This window comes from Mchenga conophoros, linkage group LG16, assembly GCF_057382185.1.
Source record: "Mchenga conophoros isolate Kocher_MC1m ecotype Shallow Benthic linkage group LG16, M_conophoros_male_GT1.1, whole genome shotgun sequence".
In the NCBI taxonomy this organism is placed as follows: Eukaryota; Metazoa; Chordata; class Actinopteri; order Cichliformes; family Cichlidae; genus Mchenga; species Mchenga conophoros.
In genome coordinates, this window is record NC_140541.1 from 39,321,780 (window position 1) to 39,349,727 (window position 27,948).

A 27,948-nucleotide genomic window follows, 5' to 3' on the forward strand; every position below is an offset into this window, starting at 1 on the left:
ATCCCTCAAAACTTTAAATACAAAAAAGTTGCAAAAAATAGTTTCCCACCACAGGAAATTTATCTTGAGTGTCTTCATAGTTTTATTTTGGAGATACAGCAGTTTTTATATACACTGCAGGAAAAGCAAAAAAAACAATCCTATGATGCAAATTTGCAAAGAAAACAGCAGGTGCATCAAAATAAAATATTTCCAGCATTGCAATTCGAGTTCTAAGCATCCCAGCAACTATTCAGAAAAGTCAAACATGACCTATAAAAACACCAGTATAGGCTTTTAAGGCCTACAAGTAAAAAAAATACATTTTCCGTGAAAATGACGTCACTTCCTGTTTCGGGCAGGAAATGACATACATGCGATGGTTCGCGTTGACGTCTTGTTCAATGTGGGAAGTGTTAGGAACAGCTGATCGGATCTGCAAAGTGTGTTTCTGGAATATTATGTTTTTGTTCCTGCAAGCGCTTTTTATGCAATTTTTGCAAAACTTTATGTGGAAGGAAACCGTGACCGAGGACAAGCTGATGGCATAAGATGTAAGTACAACTCCTCCGGTTTCATATGCAAAAAAAATTATTGTGCTAGCTTACGCGGTTCCGGTTCTACAGGGATTTAAAAATAGTTACACAAAACAGAGCGTGCCTCTGCCCGGCTTTAAAGGGTTAACAATTACAATGTGTTGAATAATGACTTTAAAAAATAATATAAAATAGTGTGCAAATACTGATAACAGTGCAAATGTTTGCAATATAAGAAACAAATGAAAAATGTAAACATCTATGTTTAGTGAACTTTGCAGTGTTGCTCTGGTGCAGCTACGACACCGTAGCAAAGTTTACACACTGTGTCTACTTGATCCACGTCTGACTGAACCCATAATGTTTCCACACCACTGAAGTTTTTTTACCTCTTTTCAACCAACGGCAGTCACACTCCTCTCCATATAACTTCTGCTTAGCTTTCCGAGCTTCCCTCGGGTCCTCTTATTGTTGTGACGAGTGTTCGAAATGCAGAGAGGTGCGCTCGATTTGCCACACGGAGCAGCGTGAGAGTAAAGCACGAGGGAGGGGCTAATAATCGGCTCAGTCATTTTTAATGATCGTTGAAAGCCCAGATCGTAATCGAGATTAAAATTTGATTAATTGAGCAGCCCTAGCGTGAAGTTAGTGGATGATGATGATATCAAAGAATTTCCCATCATCAAACCTCGTGGCACCACAGTCAGCCTCGAAGATGTCGTCGTCTTGCCGACTTCATTCTCAGCCTCACAGACATACTCTCCTTGATGGTGGTCTTTGACAACGTTGTCAATAACTAGTGTGTATGTGTCACGGTCTTTAAAACACTTGAACTCTTTGCCAGATTTCACCAGCTTCCCATTGAAAAACCAGCTAACTTTGGTGACGTATTTAACACTGGCAGTAAGCACAGCCTTGCCATTTTCCTCAGCACAGACATCCTCCAGAACATCTACGATGATGGGATAATCAGTGATACTGTCCGAGGACTCACTGATCATGATTGCCTCTGAAAGATATTCCTCTCTGGTTTCTCTGTGGACAAAAATGTCCACATGCTGTTCAGCCTGGCATACTGTGCCGTCCTTCTCTGATCTAACCGTCCTGCTGCTCTTGGACTCGTGGACCTCGGTTTGGCTCTGAAGTGTCGCACTTTGAAAGGAAGCCCTGGCTTCTGTCGTCAGAGCTGCAGACTGAGATACAGCAGGAAGTAAACTGCCTGCGCTCTCTGCCACCACCACAGAGTCCACCACAGAAGACAACACCTCCTTGGAGGACACTGAGCTGACCTGCACTTTTTGAGGCTTATCAGTGTGCATGGTGCCCGGCTGCTCTGATGTAAGACTTGGCTGTTCTTGGGAAACCATAGCATGCAAAGCTACCTGGAGTTCATGCCTAAGGTCAGCTGTCTGAGGGTAATCACCTTTAAAAGTCAGCGTGATCTCCAGGGGGGAACCTGGAGATGTGATAAGATAGGAACATGCAGCCTGCCTGGGCTCTCTCTGAACCTTGACCTCATGGACCTCCGCTGCCTCTAGTCTTCCAACAACATCAGCCAGTAAAACTGGTGGATTACTGGCCACAGCTGAGTGAAGAGCATCTCTGAGCTGGTGTCGTACATTCAAACTAGATGGTTTGGGGGCATAAATGATGAAATTCAGTTCCTTAGGTAAAGTCAGAGCATCCTGAGCCTCTGGGACAAAAAGAAACCCTTTAGGCTGTGTCTTAACACTGACCGCGGAGCCCTCGAATTTACCAATCTCACTCGACCGCTCTCCTACGATGACTTGTTTTTCTTCTAGAAACACTGACTGTCGGACCGACTGACCTTCCTGGATCTGGACTGCAAAGTCCCCCTCAGCCGCCTCTAAGATAGTGCAGCTTTCGGTGGCCATTGCTTTTTCCTCTATGAAAACTGTTTTTTTTGGTATCTTGGCCTCAATTTTAATCTCAGGCTTAAATTTTTCATCAGTTTCGAAGCTAGTAGTGTGACCCTCTTCCAGACTTTGATTGTTTGTGATGATCAAAGACTGCATGATATTCCAGTAATCCTCTTCCTGGACTAATGCTCGCTGTTGCGTGACGCTCGTAACAAAAGGAGTCTCTTTTGGGAGCTGCATGGGCTGGGAGGACACAGCAAGGCTGCGTAGAGGCCTGGACTCAGTACGCGGCTGTGGTTGAGCGCTGATCACAGACATGTCAAGATCTTTGTGGTAATCCGCAGTGACCTCCATTCTCTCTTCTGAGGTAGCTGCATGCCATCTAGCCTTTTCCAGCTTCTGTGCTGCCACCTGCTGGTCAGGTTTGGTGACAGCGAGTATGCCTTCTTTTGGTAAAACTGTTAGAGAATGGACCGACTGAAGGCGTTTTGGTTGCACCAACTCTTGCTTTGGCTGGACGGAGGTGGCGTTCATCTTTGTTTCGAATTCTGAAGCTGCCTCACAAACTACAGTCCTCTGTTCTTCTTGAGTCACTGAATGCAGCAAAGTCGGACTTTTGCTCGCTTCTGCTTGTTCTGTTGGAGGTTTTTCACTGCTCAACCTTCCCTCACACAGTAAAACCTCCTGATCACTGATAACCTGCAGATTCAGAAGCTGTTCTCCCTCCTGCTGTGGCTGCACACTTACAGAAAATGCCCCATGTGGCACTTGTCCTGTTTGATCAGCACAGAGCTCATATTTCTCTTCGGTCTGTACGGCTGAATTATAAACCATGTCTTTGCACGGGGTAATGCTCTCCTGCTCTGGTCTTTGTGTTTCAAGCTTTTGCTCTTTGGATAAAGCCACTCTGGCTTCACTCACTGGTGCTACCACTGGTTTCGGCTGCTCTTTGCCAGCTGAACCTTTAATGTCTGCATCTAAAGCTGGAAGATGCTCAGTGTGTCCTTCTGTAAGTTGAAGCTGTCCTGCATACTGAGCAGAGTATAAAATCTTTACCCCCTCTGTGACTCTGAAGCTCCTCTCCTCCTCTTGTCTGTGCATGTCTTCTGAGATTTCATCAGCGATAGGTACAGCGAGCTCGACCTGGTGACTAGTAACAAGTTGCCTCGGCTCGCTGGAGGTCTTTACGTGTTCTGGACTCTGACCTATCAGTGCCTCAGCTCTCACCGTGCTGAGGGGAAGGACCTCCTCAGACGTAGCTGACACGAGCTTGGGCGGTTGCTCTTTGGCTGACTCCAGCTCAACCACCTCGGGGCTGAGAATCCGTTCAGAGTGCTGCGCTGTGATCTTTTGTCTCTCCTGGACTGAGGATAAGAAAGCAGCCACGTGATGCTGTTTAACAGGGACAGCTGAGACCTGAGGTGGATGGCTGGGGGCTAATGAAACCCTCTCCTCTATTTCATGGGACTGCAGCACCGCTGCCTGGTGGGTAAGTTGCTCACGATGAAGGGTGGCAGAAGAGATGCTGAGCTCTCTGAGCGTTTCCACCTCTTCACTGGGAATAATCTGTCGGTCTCCAGTACTAATGGTATAGATCATGTGTTCAGACTGGGATCTTTCCTGGTGAAATCGGAGTTCTGCGGTTTGTTCTGCCATCGATATCGTCAAACCTTGTGTTTTCTGTACTAACGTGTCCTCTTCCTGAGCTTTCTCCCTGAACACCAGCAGCTCTGCAGTACAGGAGGCTTCCCCGTACTGGTTTGAGGCCTTACAGGTGTAAATGCCACTGTGCTCCTGTTTTACACTCTTAATGTTAATAAACCCGGATCCATCCGGGTTGTTCACAATGATACAGAACCCACTAGGCTGGATGTGGGAAGTGCCTTTAAGCCACTGGACCTCAGGGAGAGGATCTCCAGTCACAGTGTAACTGAAGACACCCTGAGCCCCCTCCTGCCGCTGAAGAGATTCTATAGTTTTAGTGAATTCTGGGCGCTTACCAGTCACTGCAAATGTTCTCTCCTCGGCTCTTTCCTGCTTTTCTGGCTCCTTCACCTGAACGTGCAGGTAGGAAGTGCAGGTTGACTGGCCAAATCTGTTGCTGACCGTGCAGGAGTACTCTCCTTCACATTCCCTGTGAACTGTGTTAATCACCAAGCTGTACTCATCGTGTTCGTGAATAAATGTATACACGGATGAACTGGTTATAGTGTGCCCGTTGTGAAACCACTGGACGGTGGGCTTAGGGAAGCCGGACACTCTGACGGTAAACGTAGCCGTTTCTCCGACAGTCACAGCTGCCGGAGAAAGTTCACTGAGGAAAACTGGTTTTTCCTTTTTCTTTTCCAAAGTGCTGGAGAAGCGTTTAGACTCTGGTTCAAGTTCAAGTGTTTTGGTTTTGTCTGCTAACTTTATGCCAGTGAAGTATGACTCCTGGGTTTCCTCTTCCACTGTGACGGCTGAGCTAGAGAAGACTGAGTGGAATAATCACAGGTTAAATCAGCCTCACACTCCAACCACAGTACAGTCTGCTGAAAACAGGAAAACTGCAGCTTCAGTACAGGAGCAGTGTTTTACATGTTTGACTAAAAACTTCTATAACGCTGCATCCAGGATTCAAAGACTTTTTCCTCAATCAAAACAAATTCTACATCATCAGAGTCAGATAATAAAAGTCCCGAGTCCACTCTGAACTTGGTTCAGTTATCAAAGTAAACTCGTAAAAGTGCCCTTGAACTTCTTACCAACACAACCTGTAGACAAAGAACATAAACAACTAAGACCAAGGATGGAGACATCACGATAAAAGCCATATTTACCTTTTATCTCCTCCTGGACCTGAGTCACCTTCTCCTCTGTAGTTACTGTAAAGACACAGATGTTCACAAATTAAAAACATTCCTAAAGATTCCCGGGAGACTGTTAGAACCAGTGGTGGCTCGTGCATCCATCCCTTTTTTGTTTCGTTTAACTGACGTTTGTGCATGCTCCTGTTTGGTCTCTTAGTGTGCAGCACCGCTGGGCTTTTTTTCAAACACTAAGTGGTGTGAGCACAAAGTGGTTATGACCTCGTTGAAGAAGTGTTGTCACCCTGTGAAGAAGTGTGCCTCTGCTGGCTGTGTGGGTGAAGAGCAGTGTGAATGAGTGGTGTAAAGAAGCCTTAGCGAGCAGAAGGACCAAAAGCATGCAGATGCCAACCTTTCGTCACTGTGCTGCGCTCAGCATCTCCGGCTGAGCTGATATTTTTGCAAACGTAAGAGCCCCCTTTTCCAGGTCCCACATTGTTAACTTTTATACAGCTTGAGGGGTCTTGATTTTTCACAGAGTAACACACAGTTTCCTCAGCATTCAACTGGTTGTAAAGCCAAATGACAAACGCAGTGGGAAGCCCCTTCACGACGCAATTCAGGGAGCCACTGCCTTTGTTTCTGATCAGCAGCTCAGGGGGGAGTTTGATCAGGAAGTCGGGGCAGCTGGAAGGGCGATGACCTTGGTATTCATTAGGCACGACGTCAGGGAAATACAACAGGCTGATGAGGCTGTGAGGTCTCTGGGAAGATGGAGGTGATGGTCCCGGCTTCTCCACCACCTCCTGCTTGTCTTGGTCAGAGGGATCTCTAGGGCTCTCCCTGTGTGCCTGTAACACTTTGTGCACTGAATCGGTAGGGATGGGGGTTTCTGCTTTGAGATTTGCTTCTTTAGCTGGGTAAGAATAGAGTTAGGAAAAGTAATTAGGGGTCACAGAGTACATGGCCATGACTCTAAATGCTAAAGGGTTAATAGGATGAATGATGAGGTTAGCGTAGCGAAGCTGACAGGAGGGGAGGATAAACTGGACTAGGGTTTGTTATTTTATTACACTACAAGAGGTTACAGGATAACATATTAAATATTAAGTCATGGGGGTGGGGGAGCACTAAGCAGGAGGAGCAGCTGGAAAGGTGGGATGGACCAGATGGAGAGACAGGCTGATAAAAAAAGAAAGATTAACCACCTTCAACAGTGAGCTGAGCAGAGGAGCTGTTGTGGCCATGTTCGTTGGTAGCGGTGCAGCGGTACGTGCCTTGGTCCGCCACACCGACGCCCTGGATGACCAGGGACAAAAAGCCACCGCTCTGAGAGCTTCTCACCCGCTCGGTGTCCACCAGGCTCTCGCCGTTATGTTCCCATATCACCCCGGAGAAGGGCTGGCCGTCGAATGAGCAGCTGAACTCTGCCATTTCACCACTTTTCACTCGGACATCGCTCATTTCCATCAGCAGCTTCGGGCTGGCTGAGAGTTTGAAGTCAAAGCTGCTCTCAGAGCTCCTCTCCATCGAGCTTATCTCAATCGTGCTCCAAGACACAGAGGAGCTCTCGGTGATCGTCTCAGTAAACTCAACACTGTGGGCTGTTTGTCCCACTGACAGAGAGCTGAAACTCTCACTCTGAGCCTCCAGTCTCTGAAATAGCTTAGCCTCAGCCCCAGTGCTTGACACGCTAGCTAAGGCTTTTTTATCTGGGCAATAAGAAAGAGTAGAAGAATTAGGTCAACACATCATCACGCTACGGATTTCTCCAGGTTACTGTCACAGCCTGTTGCCAACAGTGCAGTGGGAGTGGCGCGTTGAGGATCAATAATGATGAGTGAGGGAGTGGACAGTGGTGGGTGTCCGCTGTCAATCATGCAAGCTCGACTGGAACAGAACAACAACAAACAGAAAAACACAGCCAGCGATCACATCCGTGCTTGAGTGTGAGGAACATTTCCAAAGTCCAGCAGTGGCTGAACCATGCGGCATTCCTCTGACATGAAAACTCCAGTTTCGCAATAAAGACCATTAATACTGTTTGTGTTGGAGAGAAGACGTCATGCATTGCAAAGAGACCTTTAAGATGATGCTTCCAGTGAGGATAAGAGCAGATTCAGTGTGGAGCAGCTGCATGCTCACAGAAACGAGTCAGTTTCTCACATCATCGCACTGAAAGTATGAAATCTGAGTTTGATGGAGTGGCTGGAAAATCGTTCCAGTCCAAGGGCTGGTTGCACAAAGATCCAGGAGACGTCATGCACACAGTGACTGTAACATGAGCAGGGCTCATGGTTTTCCCCACGACGGTATAAGAGCTGACGTGGCGTCAGTGCTAGCCGCTGACAGCTGCAGGAGATTTGATCTGTCCTGAATTGACATTTTAAATGTTTTTACATATTGAACAGTTTTATTTGTGAGTGCTAAGCTAGGCTCTGTCCTCCACGAGGATATTAAAAGAAAAGGAAAATCTTTGTGCAGCCAGCAGCGTTGATCTCCAGTACAGCTGACATGCTTGCCACTTCCCCCGGCTGAACCATGCATCTTTCTATTGGCTCAGTTAAGGTTGCTTTGCTTGCCAATAGATGCTTCCTTTTATGTTTTGCCAGTAAGTAAACTTCTTGTGTAACACGCTCTCATGGCTCCGGACGGATGGAGGGAGACTTAAAACACACCTGGCCAATCAGAACGTGCTTACATGCTGCCATCATTATATCACCGTAGTCAGCGAGTGCTGTTAAACTTTGACTATCGGTTCTCGATACGTTGGACGTTATACATATCAGACCTTGTCTTACAGGAAATCCACATGATATTCTAAAATTAAAATCAATCCTGTGAGGAACATGCACCGACTTAGGGCCTTCTTGGCAGCTGATGAACGTGCAGTAAGAGCCTGTCAGTTTTATCCAATTAGTATGCGAACGTCTGCTGAACTCACCATCAATATTCAGAGTGGCAGCACATGTGACCATTCCTGCCAAATTTGTAGCAACACACGAGTACTCTCCTTCAAGGCTGGGGAGAACTCGGGAAATCTCCAGCAGGCAGGTGTCATCATAATGAGACATCCTGAAGATGTCCGACTGTTTGATCTCTCTGTCATTGCAGAACCAAGAAATCTGCAGATCTGGAGAGAAAGTGTTTTCTCATAGTCAGGAAAAACCGTTTACGGCACACCACACTGATGACAGCTGCGACAGGATTTATGGTCAATGAGTATTTAAAATGCCGTATGACAGTAAAGGGGACGAGTAACGGTCAATACCTTCCCCAGAGACGCTGCACTGGAACTGGGCAGGATGTCCTTCTGAGATCAGCAGGTCCCTCATGGGAGCGATGAGGACTGGAGGGGAAACCTGAGCCACGGCTTCAACCACCTCCGGAACTGCAGAAAAGACAAAGACACCGTAAGTCATCGCTCGATTTGGTGGCTAATAATTCATAATTCCAATCAAACACTCCATATGTACCTTCCACAGTGAGAGATGCAGAGCTCGTCACCTCTCCGTAGTTGTTTTTGGCCTCACAGCTATAGATGCCTGCATCTTCAGGGAAGACTTCAAGCAGCAGCAGCGTATGCTCATCTCCATCATGGAGGAACTTGCACTTGTAGCTCGTGGACAGAACCTCAGAATCTTTGTACCAGAACACCTGAGGCTGAGGAAGGCCGCTCACCTGTGTCGAGAAGCGAACTGACCTGCCCGAGATCGCGGTTTGGGGCTGCATCTCCCGGATGATCTGAGGTGGCTCTGGCACTGAAGGAAAGTAGAAGAAAGAAAGGTTAATACTCTGCTTGGTCCTCTGGTCAAAGAATACTTTGATGATAATAGAAACAGATACGTTTAAACAGTACAAGTATCATTTTTAAGCTTTTCACTTTTATTTTCAGAAACTGTCCAGTGGTTTTTCACGCAAAGAAGGAAAGCAGTGCTGGACTGATGCAGGACTGGAGCTCTTACATCTGACGTGGAGGTTCACAGAGCTCCTGTTTTTGCCGGCTAAAAAGGTGTACTCTCCAGCATCGCTCCTGAAGGTCTCAGAGATGGTGAGACGGTGGAGCTTCCTGATGGTGGCATAATTGAACCTCTCCTCCACAGTGAACTGGAGCTCCACTCCATTTCTCAGCCAGTGACCTTCTACATCATCCTCATTCACCTCAAACTCAAAAGTGGCTCTCTGCTTCTCAACAACCTGAAAAACACCACATGATTAGCTCAACACCAGAAACGTCCTTCTAGTATTTCTAAAAAAAATAATTATTGTCACAATTATTAAGAAATCTCTTCCTGTAGGACAAAATATCTGAAAAAGAATATATTAAATGATCGGCAGTGTGTGCTCTCAAAGATCATAAAGTCTGAAAAATATTTCTGTCATCGTCACACATAAACTGACAGACAGTATGAAAATCCCAGGATTTGGTGCATTTTTATGGAGTCTACCACCTAATCTTACCGTGATGTCCCTGGTGGCTGGCTCTGAGATTCTGACATCTCTTCCCTCGACTGCCAGGTGACCCTTGGACATGCTTGAACCGGCCACAGCGGTGTATTCACCGGCGTCCGACAGACGCACAGAGGGCAGAACCAGACGGTGCACAAACTGGTCCGATGTCATTTTGTACCTGTAGCAAACAAAGAAGGTGTAGAAGGTTTAAGAGTTGATCCCTATGTTGGTAAAACTCAGTAATTGTTCCCACAACTGACTATCAAGGACTCTACCTGTCGGACAGCTCCAGCTCCTGACCATCTTTCATCCACATCACCTGGATGTTTGGTTCAGAAACTTCACATTCAAATGTTGCCCTCTTCTTCTCTGTGATCTTCAGGTCCCGCAGGTGTTTGGTGAATTCAACCACACGGGCTAAAACAGGGACATAGATACAGTTACTTTACCTACATCTATCAGTGTGTCTGACCTTATGGAAACAAATCACTCATGAGCCCAGAGGCTCTAGTCGTCCTCTGCAAGGTTTTCTTCCTCATTGAGGAGGTACTACTAAGAACAAGATTCAAGGAGTCCTTGGGGAAGTTTGGACGTTCACAGTTTTAAATGTCTATTAGTAATATTAATGGCCGTAAGAAAAGGTCTGAAGGGTACCTTTTAGAGGTTCTAGTAGTGACAGAAAGAATCGTGTATGCGTTCCTATGGCATTAACGAGGATCAACTTATTTGGGGAGTTTCCAGAAGTCCGTTGAAAAGTTCAAAGTGTCCTGTGAGTGAGGCTACATGTCAAATGTGTTAGATTCTGCTGGTTATTTCAGAGTTACTCGTGATAGTCCATTAGAGTAGCTTTAAGAGTCTTTCAGTAAGTTCTAAATGTCTTTCAGGGGTAACGGAGATGGTTGTACAGGCAAACGACAGACACACACATTTAAAAACCAGCTAAAACACGGTGAGGTGTTGAAATAATTTTATTTGAAGTTGATGGAGTCCAAAAACATCTAATGTGAAAAGTCAATTGAAAAGTTAAATTAGAATCAAAGCATTTTACCCTCAACGTGAAGTTTAGCTGAAGTGACTGCAGAGCCAGCCATGAAGGTGTACTCGGCACTGTCTCCAAAGTGAACATTCCTGATGCTCAGAGAGTGAGTGAGCTGTTTGCAGCGAGCCTGGCAGCGGTCCGTAGAGCGGATCTCCACGCCGTTCTTCAGCCACTTGTACGTTATTCCCTCGTAGTTCACATTCACCTCAAATGTGACCGTGTCCTTCTCCTGAGCGTTCAGGTCTTCAAGCATCGTTGTGATCAGAATAGCTGGAAAACAGCAAAGTGATAATAAGTTTGAAGAGATGTTTAAGTACAGTGAAGAATACAAAATTGTGTTTTTTAATCTGTAACGTCATCCTTAGTGCAAACATCTGATCGGTTAGAGTTTTCACCTTAAACTACAAAGTAATTGAAAGTGGCTTATACTTATAATTTGTCATAAATATCCAATTAGAAAATCTGAATGTGCTAATTATTTCTTTTTTTTAGTAACAAAAATGTTTAGATTTCCAACTCAGAGGAGAAATGAAAGAATCCAATTAAAGTTACTTAAAGACATTTCATGGTTTGATACATTGTAATGATTTGGCAACATGTGAAACGTCTCTGAAGAACGAATTGATGAATTGATACATTGTAAATCTAAAGGTTTAAGTTTCACTGATGGTAACTTACGGTTAACAGTTAGCGTTGCAGAGATGCGGTCGTTCCCACAGACAAAAGTGTACTCTGCAGAGTCTTCATTGCTGGTGTTCATGATCTTCAGCTGATGGAGTTTCCCTTGAACCACAATCCTGAACTTCTCACTCATCTCAATCTCCACACCATCCCTCAGCCAGGTGGACGGGACATTGAAGTGAGAAACTTCACATTCAAATGTGGCCACCTGAGTCTCTGTGACCTCCACGTTTTTCATGGGCCTTGTGACACGTAGAGCTAAGAGTAAAATACAGACATGTTTAGTCCTAACGTGACCTTGGCCTGTGTTTTAGCATTTTTTACGTCCAAAAACTACTGATGTGATAATGCTTACACTCAACAACGAGGCGAGCGCTGCACTGCAGGTGTCCTATGACAGCAATGTAGTTGCCCTGCACGCTGTCGTCCACGTCGTGGACAATCAGCTTGTGGTTCTTCTTCTCAGAGATGATGCTGTAGCGCTCGTCAGACACCAGGTCTTTGTCATCGAACATCCATTTCACTGGGATGTCATCCTCTGAGATGCCAACTTCAAATACAATTGTTGCTCCTGACAGTGCTGTCACATCCTTTGGCTTCTTCAGGATCTTAATGGCTGTGGGAAAAGAGGTCTTCTGTTGGTAAAAAGCTTTAGGAATCTAGAGGTCCCATGTGGTTTAGGTAAATTTCCCAACCTTGTAGGCACAGAGCCAAAAAGCTTTTTGTTTTATTCCAAAATCAATAGTTAATACTTACTTTCCACATTGAGTCTGGCACTTGCAGACAGTTTTCCCAGTTTGAAGGAGTAAACAGACTCATCCTGTGTGCTGCAGTTCTTGACCTTCAATGTGTGAAGTGTGCCTTCAATACTGATTTCATATTTATCACTGGGCTGGATCTCAACGCCATTCTTGATCCACTGTGCTCCCCTTACATCCTCATGGGTCAGTTCAAGGCTGAACGTGGCTTCTTGAGTCTGGACTACATTCAGGTTCTTCAGGGTCTTCTTGACTTTGACAGCTGTGGAGAAAAACACCAAGAGGCAAGGTAACAGTTAAACAAGTGAAGTGGCTGAGTCCAGAATTAAACTCTCACAGGGTGGGTCTTTGTGGTTGTTGCTGTGGGCAGGTACGAGTCAGCAGACTAGATCTAAATGATTTAAATTTAAAGTATCATTCGATCATTTGGAAGAAATGTCTGCACTCATAGAGTCAACAAATGGTGTGTTTTTATGGCAGGTTGCTGGTAACAACTGCAAACTGGTTCTTTGCTCAGTTGTCTGTTATGTGTTGACACAATATTTCTTCATATCAGTGAAGAGACATAAGACAGAAAAATATAATTGCTCTGAAAACTGGACTGGACATGAATAAAGAGGCAGCCCGTGTTCAAAGAAACACTTTAAGCACCTTCACAAACAAATTCAGCTTCCTAACCTCCTGATCCGCATTGGCTGTATGATCTACGTGTGTGTTTCCATGGAAAGCTGGACCTACCCTCGACTTTCAGGTTGGCTGAGGTCTTGGAGGTGGCGACCTGGTAAGAGTACTCTCCAACGTCAGTGGCCTTAGTGATGATGATAACGAGGCGTCTGACAGCACCGTCCACCTCGCTCAGCACGTTCTCGTTGAAGTCAACAGGCTGACCGTCTTTTAGCCACTTGCCCTCTGCGGATGGGTTAGCAACTTCACACTGCAGCACAGCGGTCTGGGAGTCAGCTACCACCAAATCATGCAGGGGCTTCTTAATGGCACCACCTGGGGACAGGAGATAGCCAGTTACTGCCTGGTGACAGAAATCTTCTCTGAACTATTTAAGTGTGCAATAAAAGTGTGTTTTGCGTACCTGTTACGGTGAGTGAAGCACTGCACATCTTCTCACCAGCAGCAAACATGTACTCGCCCTCTTCATCCTTCATTGCATTCATGACCGTGAGCCTATGCCTCTTGTCCTTGGACTCCATCTTGTACTGGGGACCAGCTTTAATCGGCTGCCTCTTAAAGGTCCAGAAAGCGTCAATGCCTGGGTGAGAGACCTCAACCTCGAAGGTGACATTTTCAGACTCGGAGCACTGTTTGTCTTTCATTGGTGTCACAATCTGGACAGCTGTTGAGACAGAACGATAGTTAAGCCTCGAACTGATGTACAGTAGAATAGAATAGAATAGAATAGAATAGAATAGAATAGAATAGCCATTTTTATTGTACATGTACAATAAAATTGTAGGAAATGTAGATGACTTGCTTTCACTTTTTCACAATTATCCATCTGACTCATTCAATAATAAAGATGTACCACATGGGCTTGGTTCTAGTTTTGTAAATGCCACGAGGTCATGATGTTCATGTCAGACTATATATGTAAGAAGCAGGTGCAAGTTTTCATATGATTTTAAAGAAAGTTGCATTCAGCAGAATCTGAAACTATTGTGTTCAGCAGAAAAATCATTTCTTATGTTGCCAAGCAAATATTAATGACCCTTTTCAGGTAATCAGCTTGAATAAGATTTCTGGAAGCTGAAAGCAAAGACTCTCATGTCATGACTCTCATGTAGTTTCTTAATAGTTTTCTACAGGTAAACTTCATGTGACTAGTGGTGGTCATGGTTTATTAATTCAATTCAATTCGATTTTATTTATATAGCGCCAAATCACAACAAAAGTCGCCTCAAGGCTTCATATTAGACCTAAAGATTCATAAACTTAGCTTCCAGGTCATTCCAGAATATAGATGATGCAACTACAGTAGTAAAACTCCAAAACATGCTTGGACCTCATAATGGCGTAACTTACGCTCAACAGTAAATCTGCAGCTGGTGTCAGCTCGGCCAACCACCAGTTTGTAGTGTCCTTCATCTGAAGCGTATGTTCTGGTGAAAACCAGGCGCTGCTTGGCTCCCTTTGCCACCATCTGGATTCGCTCACTGGCTGTCAGCAGGTTGTCATTGTGGTACCATTTGACTGAGCTGATGTCCTGAGCAGAGATCTTTGCCTCTAGGACGACCTTTGTACCCTCAATTGCATGACTGTCCTTCAGTGGGATCAGGATGCCAATAGCTGCAAGATGAGATATTTTGATTAGAGGATTTTATTTTGAAACAAAGTCATTAAAGAAAAACATGTGCATCTGAGGTGACCCACTCTGAATGACCAGCTTTGCAGAGGTTGAAATTTCATGATCAGGAACCTCGAAGGAATACATTCCAAAGTCGTCCTTGGTTGTATCTTCTATAAGGAGTTTGTGAATTTGTTTGTCAATAACTATATGCACACGGCTGGAGGCTGTGATGGGCTGCCCCTTCTTCATCCAGGTTCCTTCAACATTCTCCTGGGAGAACTTGACCTCAAGCTGAGCGATGTCACCCTCGCAGACGGTGATGTCAGACAAAGGCTGCATCAAGGTCACTGGACGCACTAAAAAATAAAAATGTCACTGTTAGCACTCTACATGCGATGTGTGTGTGTGTGTGTGTGTGTGTGTGTGTGTGTGTGTGTGTGTGTGTGTGTGTGTGTCTGGAAAGGCCCCATCGGGGCTGAAAGGTATGAACGGGCTTTAGAGAAACATCTGCTCCATGCAGACGTGTGTTTCAGGAAGGCCTTCGTGTTTGAGCAGCACGCTGCTAAACTGCAACCAAACACCCAGCGATGCTACACCATGGGACACGTGGGCCTGTTTTTGAGACATGTCGCTGCCTCAAATACAAAATAAACTTGTATTAAAATGGTTAATTTTCTCACCTTTCTCACCCCTTGATATGTTTTCTATGTTTGATTATGAATAAAATATGGCTTTATAAGATTTGCAAATCAAAGTATTCTGTTTTTAATCTTTATTTTACACAGCACCGCATCGTTTTTGGAATTGGGTTTGTGGCACTTTTATAAAAACCTATCATTTAGATTTAAATGTATTTTGAGGGAAAGTAGAAATGGTTTGTCCACAAACAGGAGAAGATGGTTAGCCCGAATTCCAGTAACACATTTTGTTGTAGTCTGAACAGTAGACTTAACTTTACTTCTTAAATACAATAACTTCCGTCCATAGAGTTTCATCATCCATATCCAATTCAGTGCCATGGGAACAGCAACTCACATTTCATCTTCAGAGAGGCACTTGTCTTAAACTCGCCCACTTTGAAGGTATATTCTCCCTGGTCTTCCTTCTTGACGTCTTTCACAGAGAGAGTGTGTCTTCCACGGCGGGAGGAGATGACGTATTTACTGCCAGGAGTCAGCAGATTATCTCCAAAGTACCAGCTGCCTTCGGCATCTTCACGAGAGACAATACATTCAAACTCTCCGGAGTAAGTCTCGGGCACCTCGGTGCTCTCCAGCTGCTTTAACAGCTCCAGAGGAGCTCCTGTTGGTCACATAATACAACAAGAGTTCAAGTCAGTCACAAAGTATACATATACCATATAAAGTACCTTGAGGTAACCGTTTATGTATTTGGAATAATTAATAATGAACTGTGTTGATTTCATTACCTAATGAACAGAATATGAAGAACCTAACCCACCTTCAACATTAAGCTTGGCGGTTGTCCTGACAGTATCATCTTCTACAGCCACGCATGTATATTCAGTATCATCCCTCATTCCGATCATCAGCACAGACAGGAAGTGAACCTTTCTGTCAGAGTGCATTCTGTATTTGTCTCCAGAGAAGATCTCCACATTATTCTTCAGCCATTTGACCTTCACAAAAGGCTCGTTGGTTTCACACTCAAAGGTAGCCACGGTATCCTTCTCCTTGGCACTGACGTCCTCCAACTTCTGAGTGAAGTTAATGACTTGTTTTGCTGCAGAAATGACACCAGAGCATTATTCAGAGAATGCAGGATTTAAAATCAGAATTATATGTACATGATCAAGGTCTGTGTTACCTTGCACCAACAGGAAAGCGTGGCTTGAAGTCTCTCCAGCAGTACTGGAAGCTTTAACCATGACACTGGCAGAATCCTCTGCTGTGACATCCCTGATCACCAGTTCACAAACATGGTCCTCAGGCCAGTACCAGTAGACACGGTCAGACTTCTCCAGCTGAACTCCATTCTTGAACCACTGACACTCAGGTTCTGGTCTGCCGACAACTCTGACTCTAAACTTGACTTCGTCACCCTGTGCGACTGTCTGGCTGGTGATACGCTCAAGGATCTTTGGCGCTTCCATGCTGGGTGAGAGCTTGACCCTCTCTGGTTTTAGAGGCTTGGCAGTAACTTGGCGATGCTCTTCCTCCTTCTTCTTCTCAGCCTCCTCCTTCTCCTTGGCACGATGAAGCAGTTCCTCCTTTGTCTTCCTCAGCAGGTCCTCATAGGAGTCATCTCTCTTGCGAGACTTGAGATCCACTGCGGTAATAGACTCGTAATAGCCTTCCTCTGTCCTGCGCTTGAACTTACTCCTCAGCTCCTCTGACTCCTCACTGGCTTTCTCATGGACAATTCTCTGGGCCTTCTTGAGTTTGACGACCTCTTTCAGCTGAGTGTCCTCTGTAGGCTTTTCAGCTTTAACTACCTCAAATGGTACTTTTCCATGTTCAGGTGCAGCCTCGGCTGGCTTAGCCTCAGGGGCGCGGCGCAGATGAGTTCTGAAGTCCTCCTTCTGCTGAATCTCCAGTTTTACGACGTGCTCAACGGAGCCCAGATTGTTATCTGCTACGACTCTGACCTCCCCTGAATCATATGATTTGATGTCAGTTATCTCCAAGTAGTAAATGCCATCATAGCGAAGTCTGTATCTCTTGCTTTTGCGGATAAGTTGTCCATTGAGGTACCAGTTAACTTTTGGTGCTGGATATCCGGTCACTCTGCAGCGGAATCGAGCCGTTTCACCCTCTAAAACTCTGATTGGTTCTGGAACAAGGACGATCTCAGGCTTCATCTTCTCTGTTTCTTCTTCAGCAGTGACTCCATAAGGTCCACCTTCATGAGCCAAACGCTCTATCTCATCGATCCGGTGGGCACCTTTCCTTCCTTCAGGAAGTTGTGTTTCCTCAACAAGGCCCTTCTCATCCTTGACAATCAGGGTGGCTGAGGTTTGGTCAACTCCGTACTTGTTGGTCGCTCTGCAGGTAATGACGCCGCTGTCTCTAGCATAAGCGGCTTCATAGTCCAGGCTGCAGTAACCAAATTCATTCACCATGCGCAATCTGTTAGCAGCAGCCAGAGGTTTGCCGTCGTGCAGCCACTCCACCACCATTGTGGGGTCACCAATAGGAGTCAGTCTGCACTCAAAATGAGCTGGACCGAAGCGCTTCATGCGGACAGATGTCAGCTTCTTCTTGAACTGTGGTTTTTGCTGCTTCTCTTTGTCATAAAGGTCGCCTTCCTCCCACTGCTCTTGACCATATCGCAGATGAAGCGGCTCCACCTCTGGAGGAGCGATCTCTTTGGCTTTGTATGTTCCTTTGGGAATGATGAGTTTCCTCTCTGGTTCAGGCTCAGCATATTCCACCTCAACATTGACTCTGCAGCGAGTGGTATCTCTGCCAGCCTTATTGATGGCTGTAGCGGTGTACCAGGCGCTGTCTGAGCCAGCTGCTGATGGGATCTGGAATTTAGCCTCTCCTCTGGTTCCTTCAATCCTGGAAAATCAAATTCTCATTTTAGAGAAGAATTGACATTTGACACGTGTTTTTAATTGAAATGAAAATCTCAGGTTGCTTTGAGGAATAATTTTACTCTCCACAAACGCAGCGTTTCATTAAAAAAAGTGTGTTGCTGCATCAAGGTCATTGAAGCAAACAGATGTGATCTACATTTAATGCTAAAGTCACAGAACATACTTGATGCTTGGGTGCTTGTGTGGGGTGATGATGTCGCTGTTCTTCAGCCAGACGATATCAGGCAGTGGGTTTCCAATGGCTTTGACAGCCAGTTCAACCAGAGTGCCCTGCTTCACACTGATGTTCCTCAGTTTCTCAGTGAACTGTGGACGCACCAGGGTTTCCTTGGCTGAAAAAGAAAGTTAAATGAAAGTAAGCCAATCCCCCAACATTTTGCCTTCTGGAAGAAACTTCAAGTTGAGAGAATATGAAGTTGCATTCTTACCATCAACAGCGAGAGTGACGGAGATGGATGTGCGTCCAGCTCTGTTCTGAGCCACCACAGTCCATTCCCCGGAGTCTTGTGGCAAAGCTGGGACGATGATCAGGGACTGAGTGCCATCCTCTTTAACCACGATCTTGTGGGTGTGGTCACTAACTATTTGTTGCCCTGAGAGGAAGATAGTTGAATGGCTTGTGAGATCAACAAATTTTGTTCAAACTCTTTTTGAAGATTTCCTCTTTGTTGTACTCACCATTGTGGAACCAGTACGTCTCAGGCATTGGTCTGCCCACAACCTTCAGGTCAAATCTGGCAGTTTGTCCCTCAGAACATTTATATGATGAAGGCTTCATGACAAAAACAGGCTTGTAGAGTCTTTCTAGCTGAGCCTCATCAGTCTCATCTAGCCGACGAGCAGGAGAACGTCCAGGTGAACGACTGGGAGAACGGCCAGGTGAGCGGCTCAGAGAGCGAGGAGATGTGGACCTGAGAAAGTATTAATCCTTGTCATTTCCCTTATCGTCAGTGTTCCCTGTTTCAAGCTTTGTGAATTTCTTTACCTGATCCTCTGCACTGCTGGCTGTGGTGTGAATTGCTGAGGTGTTACTGTTTCACATGGCTCCACATAGAGCTTCCCAGAACTGACAGCATTACCCTTCATGTTGGTGGCAAACGCGGTGTACACGCCTTCATCTTCGGGTATCACTACAGGCAGGCGAAGGCTGGCCCGTCCATCCTGAAGAACCTCTATTTGGTAATGGTCTCCAGCCCTAATACGCTGGCCATCTTTGAACCAAGCAATCTGCCAAGAGATACGACGTGATCGTAAAATCATGTGAACTCTACTTTAGAGCTTTTTATGTATTTCAAGACCATTTCTCTAATTGTAACATATTTCTTAAAGATTCAGCACCTTGGGGAGCGGCATTCCAGACATCTTGCAGTGGAAAGTAGCGCTCATCCCCTCCATGATCCTGTAACTTTTCACTGGCGTGTCAAAGGCTGGCTGTACCGCCTCAGTCTCAGTGGCAGTCACCATCAACTCTCCGTCCTCTGTCACAATCTCTCTGTAGCTGATTTTCATAATGGTAAACTCAATCTCCTGGATGATCCTCTGCTCAATGACAGACAGATGGAATTCCTGCAGATATGATATGATGTCAGTCAGTGGGTCCTGATCATAGTCAAGCCCAAGGAAAGGTCTTTGTAGATTACGAAAATGATGATTTTTATGCTTGCTTTAATTTTTATGCATCGGTTATTATATTTTCTTCCCAATAACGTGCATATTTAACGCATATTTAAAGGCACATAAAGGTTTTACTAAAGCTGGATAGTCAACCAGGTAGTGTGGGAAATTCAACGACACCAATTCTAATGAGAGCTTAGTCTGACAGTGCGCTCTGAATTACAATATCAACTGCAGTTACTACTGACAACAGCAGTATCTGCAGCTACAGGGACCCCAGGTTTTTACTTAATCTCAAGGTAAAGTGCTTACTTAAGTTTGTGCTGTACTCATCGTCATGATGTGATATACAGCACACAAAATGATAGAGGTGTCCACATACTAACTGTTCTATCAGGATTTGAGACTTTGTGGCATCTCCAGACTTTTTTTTTGTAAACAGCTCACTGGAGCTCATATAAACTATTACACAGGATAGTGACAAACACTCCACATAACCATCTAGTTCCTTATGATGGCTTTGACATGGTTTGGTTTTGTATTATGATCACAGCTATGGCTAAGGATTCTCTACCTGTCCAGAGATAATGGTGGTGGTTATCTTCTCCATTGTTGTGACAGTGACAGGGGGAATATCTCCCACCTTGGGCTCTTGCACAATGGATGTCACTTCAGTCTTAAACATTGCTTCCTGTTTCTTCATGTAGGCTTCATATTCCTCTGTTGGCAAAAAAACAAAATAAAAAAACAATCCTATGAGTTCAAGTAGTTTCCATCATCTCTTTAAGGACTGTGCAAGCTAACTGTTTCTGCATGAGCTGTATGGCATAATATCCACTGACAGTCCCTTTATCTCTGCTCCTTGTGTTATATCTTTAGGACAGCAGTTTGCCATCACTGCAGTATTTACTGACCTTCCTCCAGCAGACTGGCGGAGGCAGAGACTTCTCCAAGCTTATTCTTGGCAAACACGGCATATTCTCCAGCGTCATCGGCGAAGGTCATGGAGATCTCTAAACGGCACTCTCCAGTCTCCTTCTTGTAGGCAACTTTGTATCTGATGGAGGGGAATGAGCATTACAGGCCCCTGAAGGCTGCAGCGTGATCCATCACAATAGGAGCAAACAGTGTCCTAATATTTTACCCATACTTCGTCTTACCAGCACCGTTTGTCCTAAGAGCCCACTGAAGATAAAATCATGGATTCAGGTCTAAAGGGATTGATCTCAATGCAGAAGCAGGAATGAGAGCTGGAGCTTAATGTGCTGGCGGCTCATTACTGGGTGAGACAGTTGACCTTAGCTGAACCATGAGCCAGATGTTTGGTTTTGCTAATCCTGTGTTATATCTGACAGGGACTTTAGGATTGGTGTCAGTTGGGTTTGAGAGGGGGGGTCCGAGTTGTGTATTCTGGTAGAAAGCTGAGCTCTAATGACGTGTTCATTTCTTACAGTTTTACAGTGATGACTTTAGCACTTTAGTCCTTGAGTTAGGGGATTTGTTTTGCAGCTGCATTCACACGTCAGATAAAATATAGATCACGTAAACCACAAAGGTCTCCATGTAAGGACAGTGAAAACCTGAGCACAGGTATTACTCACCTGTATCCGGTAGTGAGTGGGACACCACTCTTCTTCCAGATGATGTGTGGTTTGGGGCTTCCCCCAATCTGACATTCAAACACAACACTTCCACCCTCCACTAGCTTCTGGATGGTGGGTTTCTTGATAAAGAAGGGAGCAGCAGCAGCAGACTCTGACTCCACCATGCTCACCTGGGTCTCCTCTCTGGTTTCTCTTAATCTGGAAATAAAAATGTTTCCTTATTTTCAGGCCCAACCTGTACCGCTTGTCATCCGTTTCAGTGATGTAAAATAAGAAACCAATATGTTTGACGATTTGATGAATGTAACTCAAACTTTAAGTGACTCACTGAGCAGTTTCAACATGTTCTGTAACAATAGCAATCTCCTCTCTGCTCTCGATGTCTTCAGACACTGGTGGGGAAAGACAGTTCATCACTGTAAACGCATGAATATGCAGAACGTATAGACGGGAAGGGATGAGATTATGTTACGGGAAGATTTCAGGTCCTGTGTGTATCAAGAACAGGGCTCGGTGCATGCATGTGAACAGTCTCTGAGGAAAAAAGGGCTCAAATTAAAGTTATCCTGATATCTGCTGGACAGGCTGGGCATCGTTCCTCAGTATGTTACAGCATACTACGAAAGAAGATTACTTCCTGTGTGAGTGACACTGCATTCTGCTTGCACTGACCCTGGACAAGCAGGTAACAGGACGTGCTGACAGTTCCCGCCTCATTGGTAGCTGTGCAGGTGAAGCGGCCGCTGTCTTCAGCGAATGCTTCACGGATCACCAGTCTGGCAAATCCGTTCTCGTAGGTGATCTGGAAATCAATGGAGCTCTCAATCTTGTAGTCCTCTCTGAACCACATAATGATGGGGGTGGGATGACCGCTGATCTGGCACTCCAGGGTCACAGACTCGCCCTCGATCACATTTGTGTTCTTCAATCCCTGCACAAAAAAATATCACAACATCTTTACAAAAAGGTCTCTTTCCCTAAACAGTGTGGACATGTGATCTGAGGGCAGTCCACTCACAGAAATCAGCGTGGGAGGGACCACGGCACCACCGGCAGAAGGCACCGCAGCTGCCTCCACCACCTGTAAGATATTCACAGGTATGTTGGGAACATTAGGCTGAAAAACTACAGCAGCTATAGATCCCACACATGGACACAGTGACAGAAACAACCAACACACACACACACGATGAAGAAGAGATAACACAGCACATATGATGGAGGGAAGGCTGGATGGGCTGCAGAGGTGAGAATGAGGTTGTCAATAGCATGGAGAAGCCAGTTAAAGTTTATTACAGGGATATTTAATTATGGATTTTCACAGAAATCAAGAAAACCATCAAGAGAAGTTGTAAAAACCAGAAGTATGACCTGTGTCCCACAACATTTTTCTTCAGCTGTTCTTTAGTCTAATAAATGGTGAAAATGTCAATGAAATCAGGAGCATTCAAACCCGGGGTAACTTCTGCCCTTTCAATCAGATTTTTCCAGGGTTCAAATAGAGGTTTTTCAGCCTGTGAACGAGGATCGAATCAGGCAGCTCATATTAGGATTTATCATCTTGAAAATATCTGATAAAATTCACGATACTTTGGCCAGCTGTTGGCAGCTAACGGATCGTATGGATCTTACATCCACATCAGGTTTTCTTGTCCTGTTTAGACCCAGCTCTCTGAGCTACATTACAAACCTGGGCTCCCCAGTCCTCATACATTCTCTCCATTCTGCCTGAGTACACCACCCCGGTCTGTAACTCAGAGCCAGAACGACTCTGATGTTTGTCAGTGAAGTGTTTGAACGGTGGTGGGATGGTCTCCAGCATCTCTCTGGTCTCTGCTACTCTGCGAGATGGACTGGGAGACTTGACAGGCTTGATGATCTTTCGAATAGTGGCAGAAGACGAGGATAACTCTTTGTGCAGAGTGGCCATGGCCGAGCCGGCGATGGAAACCTGACCGACCCAAAGAGGAAGAGCCACACCGTCATCAAGAAAATACTGTTGAGTCTTGTCTGAAATGTGTGTTAAACCACAGCACAGAGGAGCTATGGCACGTTAGTCTGATTAATGCTACAACAGGGTCAGATAGAGGGACTTTAATTAAGATGGATTAATAGGAGGTACCGGATCAATCAAGTTTATTAAATAAGGGGATGAAGCAAAAGAAGGTTAAGGGAGGATTGATTTAGTTATTTTATGGATAATATTTGATCACGTTGACACTGCATTAAAACACAAGTTTGCATTTCAGCCAATCAGCAGTTCAATAAGCTTGCCACAGCAACGGTCCTATCACATTATTATTGTCCACAGCTCGCCTGATGCTTCCTGTCTTACCTCACTGCTAGACTCGAGTTTTGGGACAGACACTTTAGAAACTGTGAATTGTGGAACTGGAGACGGGGTGAGACCAGTGTCCACACGGGTGGAGATTTCTGTCACTCCCTGAATCTGGAGCAACCAACACAACAAGAGTCAGAACCTCAGGAGGATTTTAAAATCTGCACAGTATATTTAGAAGATGACTATGTGATTATCAAGAGATTTGTGCTTCAAATGTCTTTTTTATGGTTGACTACGAGGTGACTTCACAGAGATGAATCGGTCATTATTCACCAAATAATTCAAACAAGACTTTGCCCAAAGACACATTTCATACATAATTAAATAATTGATCGGACATATGGACTGTTTTTTCTGAGATACTCTTTTTGTAATTGTGCAAAATCATTTTTTGTAACTTTTTCATTTTGATGGAAAATAAAACATCCATCTGTTCTCTTCAGCAAAAAGGGGGGGGGGGGGGGGGCTGAGTAAAATACCAAAATAAAAAATAAATGAAAGAATTCAAATCTGCTGATAGTTTGGTCAAATCTCTTGGTAATCGTTGTTCACTGGAGGCCTAGCTAACCTGAGGCTGCAGCACGGCTGCTTCACGTGTAAACTCCTGAGCAGTAGAAAGCATATGCCCACTTTGCACTCTTGTTGATGTCAAAGCAGCTTGATAGCTTTGATCAGCAGCCACGGCGGCGGCCTGCTGCCTTAAGTCCACCTCTACAGCCTCGTCCTCTTCAGCTCGACCCCCCTCGACAAGCGCGGGCTGACGGACACGAGCAAGGTCGACGGCAGCCACCACGGTGGCCACTGCCCCCGCTCTTTTCCCTCCCTCAGCCTGGAGACACAACAGATCTCAGGACATCCAGCACAGCGGTACAGAAACAGACAGGTTCATGGGGGAAATCACTTTGGTAAGTATCTCCATCCCCTCGTTCAAAGAAAAATACAGAGCTGGGAGAAAGACCTGATTTGCCCAAATTTGCATATAGACTGGGTTTAGTTAGCTCGACTCTGTTAACGCAGGTCTAAAACTCTGGGCTGGATGGTTGTCCAATAAACAAGAGGCTATTGAATGAGCTTCAGAGGTAGATCTTGGATTACGGGCAGAGCCAGATTAGCTGTCTCCCCAGCTTCCAGTTTTTTGCAAAGCTTAGCCTGACTCCAGTTATCCAAATGAGATAATGAGGTACTACGGTTTTTAAAGCCTGACCCATGCAAGCTTAAAGGTTTAAAGTCATTTGAAGACAGCACATTGGTTCATCTGTTTGTCAGCAGTAACATTAGCTGCAAAGAAAAGTGACAGCCACAATCTTGTGGCGACACAATAAAACAATAAGACCAGTCTTCTGAGTTAAGCTGAAGCGATCTCAGACACATCAGGAGGATGTGGTATCAGGAGGACATCAGGTATTCTGACAGCATCGTCAGCTGAACCGAGCCAGGCTTGCTCTCTACTGGAAACAGGTGCTAAAGTCTTGTGGTTAAACACAGAGGACACAGCTCTTTGAGGGTGTATTTTCCTCCTCTTCTGTGAGTAAAGATGTTGCTTCTTGGTTTTTAAAGTTTTCACATGTTTCCCCCCCTCACCGTATGAATCTGTGTGGGGCTGAAAGAAGTTACAGTCCCGCCCAGCCTGCAGAGATGTCCCATCCCTCATCATCCAGGGTAAAACGCACATCATCAGCTTCAGATGATTCTCTTTTCATTTCAAAGACCAAATGTTCAGACTGCTGTGTGATGCTGTGCCAATGATGTGAATATGAGCAGGGCAAACAATCAGGCACATTAGAACAAGGAACACATGGAAAAGAATTGGCTGTAAGGTGGAGGAAGGTGGATGGCAGGTTCTGTTTTTCAGAGTAAACCCATAATACCTTTAAACAAGGACCTGAAATCCACCGCAGAGGCTGTGAGACATGAACGTCACAAATAGAGAAGTGGAAGTAATATTTCATGACCAAACACAGTCAGGGAGCTGATGGTAACGCAGCTGAACCCGAAGAAGAGAGACTCAGGAATCTGGGAACCTCACGTTTCATTGAAAATGCCCATTTTTTGTGAAGTGTCTCCTGGAATGGTTTATCTGTGGATGGGAATATGTCGTGCTACCCCAGGGATGCTCACCTGTTTGACCATGGTGACCTGCTGCTCCCGGACCAACTGAGTGACAGTCCTGCCCTCGGCCACGTAGTCTTCCTGCTTCCAGGGCGGGAGGACGTCACCGGCGGCCTGCTTGTGTGCGGCGATAGGGGACGGGACTGCCCTGAAAGGTGAGACTGAGAGTTACACAGCTGCCCTGATTGGTTTATTCATCGAGCACACCGATCAGCAGATCTCTGTCAGTAATCATTCGCTGACTTCTTTCCATGTAAAAGTTACGAACAGGCAAATAACAGCCAGCGTTAACCCCTCCCAGACTCTACCCACCTGACAGGCGTGGGTGTGGGTGCCTTCACATGTCTGACAGGTGACGGTGACTGTTGCCGTCCCCCGGTCACCTTGGCCACCAGTGATGGCTGAGTTGGTGACTTGGATGTGGGTTTCGGAGGAACTCTGGGTGGAGTCTTGTGAGCCAGCTCTGCGCCCTCTATCTGCATCTCCATCATGGCGGAGGCCTGGAAACTGGCCTCCATCTTCTGGGGACGGACAGCAGAGTTCATGAAGTTAGATTAAGTATGAGTAAATTAGACAATCACACATTTCTTTGAGGATTTTTTTACCTTTTCTACTCTGGTGTGTCGGGTCTCTGAAATCTGGGCGGTTGAAATCAAGGTCTTTGTTTTCTTTGCTGGAACGGCTTCTTCGCCTGAAAATGTCTCTTCTTTAGTCTGTGTTTTTCATCAAAGCAATTTCCAAAAGGAAGAAGAAGCAGAGACGAACGGTTCTTACCCTGAACCAGCAGTTCGGCTGTGGAGGTGGCCCGTCCGCTGCTGTTGGTGGCTGTCACCGAATACGTCCCAGAATCCTCTGGGAAGGCTTCAGCAATCAGCAAGCTGTGCAGGTCTCCGTCCTGGATGATTCTGAAGTCGGTGGAGCTCTGGATCTCGGCCCCTTCTCTGTAGAATTTTACCCCAGGTGCGGGGATCCCGGTGACTCGAACATCCAGCCTCACCTGGCTGCCCTGTCTCACCGTGGAGCTCTGTAGTCTCTGAATGAAGCTCGGAGGCACCGTCTCCGCTGGAGAAGGAGGTACAGGTCGCTTTATATCAGCTGATCTCAGCATTTCGTTGTGCAAGTACACAATAAAATAAAGCCAGTTTATGACTTTTTAGAAAACTGAATTTTTAATAACAGTTTGTTTTCAGTTTGATTCAGACGGGTGTTAAAAATCAGCTCATGATGTTGCAACGTCTGCCGACCGTTATCCACTGCTGTTTATCCTTTGAGAACTCTGGATGGCAGCTAAATGATAACATATACACAAACAAACCTTCTTTACAATCTATAAATATCAAAATTTTAACATTAAAATTTGCTGTTCGTAGCAGCTTTTTTGAAAAGAAATGTATGGGAAATGTTCATGGAGCAGAAGTGCTTTAGTTTACCACTTGAAGTCCTCCTGTGAGCTCACCTGTAACTAAGAGTTCGGCTGTGCTTGTGGCTTGTCCAGCACCGTTGGTGGCTCTGACAGAAAATCGTCCGCTGTGCGCGGCGGTCACAGCAGGAATCCTCAGAACAGCGCGGCCATCGCTGAACGAGATCTGAACGCCGGGCAGAGCGGCAGCAGAAAGTACCTGGCCATCACGGAACCAGCTCACCTCAGGAACTGGAGAACCTGCAAAGAGATGCATGAGACTCTGTCGGAGAACCCACAAACCAACATGCACCAAAGGATCCGGGACTAAGACCTGAGCCACAAAGTCAGTGCTTTCAGTAAAACAGTGAGATTTTAATGCATGAAACAAAAATGTGAAAGGAAAAGCAAACGACGAACGAGTGGGAGAAACTTTATTAAGAGTTTAGCAAATTTTCATGTTCAACTTTTTATTTGAAATTTAAAAAAATCATCTTTAAGATTAACGTTGTTCACATGAGGTTTTCAAATTGTTTAAAAATATAGAAACTGAAAATGTGACATTTATTTAGCTAAAGTAGAAATTAAACATTTTAAAACTGGGTGGATGGATTCAAAAATACAATTACTGTTTAAAATATACGAGAGCTTTAAAGGAAATAAGAACTAAGATCAATACAACAAAGAGTAATTCTTTTGAATCATGAGACCGTCAGTGAGATGAAGTCAGAGCAGAAAAACGTCACTATCAGGTTTGTTTTACCTGGTTAATCATGAAAGAATCAAGACTAAACTTCAGAAGCTTCATATGTTTCCTTCATGTGGCTTCATCGTTACCTAGCTCGACCTGCAGAGCCGTCCCTGTGTGACTGATTGCACCAGTCTGTCAGGAGAATAAAGGACGGCTGC

General features: G+C 45.2%; 1 protein-coding gene across 1 annotated transcript in view; it reads right to left on the reverse strand.

Annotated features, from left to right (window-relative positions):
* LOC146557337 (titin-like) overlaps window positions 1-27,948 on the reverse strand; it is a 178,885-nt gene that overhangs the window by 145,532 nt on the left and 5,405 nt on the right. The window contains exons 3-40 of the mRNA XM_085248349.1: window positions 27,097-27,300; window positions 26,415-26,702; window positions 26,246-26,331; window positions 25,953-26,161; window positions 25,650-25,788; window positions 24,100-24,360; window positions 23,526-23,639; window positions 22,881-23,141; window positions 22,209-22,271; window positions 21,863-22,121; window positions 21,519-21,582; window positions 21,188-21,388; window positions 20,501-20,643; window positions 20,161-20,306; window positions 19,311-19,538; window positions 18,958-19,199; window positions 18,651-18,883; window positions 18,401-18,565; window positions 18,136-18,304; window positions 16,238-17,934; window positions 15,872-16,153; window positions 15,446-15,712; window positions 14,494-14,766; window positions 14,146-14,409; window positions 13,199-13,459; window positions 12,850-13,110; window positions 12,110-12,373; window positions 11,709-11,969; window positions 11,351-11,611; window positions 10,682-10,942; window positions 9,909-10,050; window positions 9,643-9,811; window positions 9,147-9,378; window positions 8,658-8,942; window positions 8,453-8,572; window positions 8,126-8,314; window positions 5,215-5,259; window positions 1,204-4,869 (exon numbers count right to left, since the gene is read on the reverse strand). Coding sequence (XP_085104475.1) covers window positions 1,204-4,869; window positions 5,215-5,259; window positions 8,126-8,314; window positions 8,453-8,572; window positions 8,658-8,942; window positions 9,147-9,378; window positions 9,643-9,811; window positions 9,909-10,050; window positions 10,682-10,942; window positions 11,351-11,611; window positions 11,709-11,969; window positions 12,110-12,373; window positions 12,850-13,110; window positions 13,199-13,459; window positions 14,146-14,409; window positions 14,494-14,766; window positions 15,446-15,712; window positions 15,872-16,153; window positions 16,238-17,934; window positions 18,136-18,304; window positions 18,401-18,565; window positions 18,651-18,883; window positions 18,958-19,199; window positions 19,311-19,538; window positions 20,161-20,306; window positions 20,501-20,643; window positions 21,188-21,388; window positions 21,519-21,582; window positions 21,863-22,121; window positions 22,209-22,271; window positions 22,881-23,141; window positions 23,526-23,639; window positions 24,100-24,360; window positions 25,650-25,788; window positions 25,953-26,161; window positions 26,246-26,331; window positions 26,415-26,702; window positions 27,097-27,300 — 12,675 coding nt within the window. The remainder of the gene's footprint in view (window positions 1-1,203; window positions 4,870-5,214; window positions 5,260-8,125; window positions 8,315-8,452; window positions 8,573-8,657; window positions 8,943-9,146; window positions 9,379-9,642; window positions 9,812-9,908; window positions 10,051-10,681; window positions 10,943-11,350; window positions 11,612-11,708; window positions 11,970-12,109; window positions 12,374-12,849; window positions 13,111-13,198; window positions 13,460-14,145; window positions 14,410-14,493; window positions 14,767-15,445; window positions 15,713-15,871; window positions 16,154-16,237; window positions 17,935-18,135; window positions 18,305-18,400; window positions 18,566-18,650; window positions 18,884-18,957; window positions 19,200-19,310; window positions 19,539-20,160; window positions 20,307-20,500; window positions 20,644-21,187; window positions 21,389-21,518; window positions 21,583-21,862; window positions 22,122-22,208; window positions 22,272-22,880; window positions 23,142-23,525; window positions 23,640-24,099; window positions 24,361-25,649; window positions 25,789-25,952; window positions 26,162-26,245; window positions 26,332-26,414; window positions 26,703-27,096; window positions 27,301-27,948) is intronic.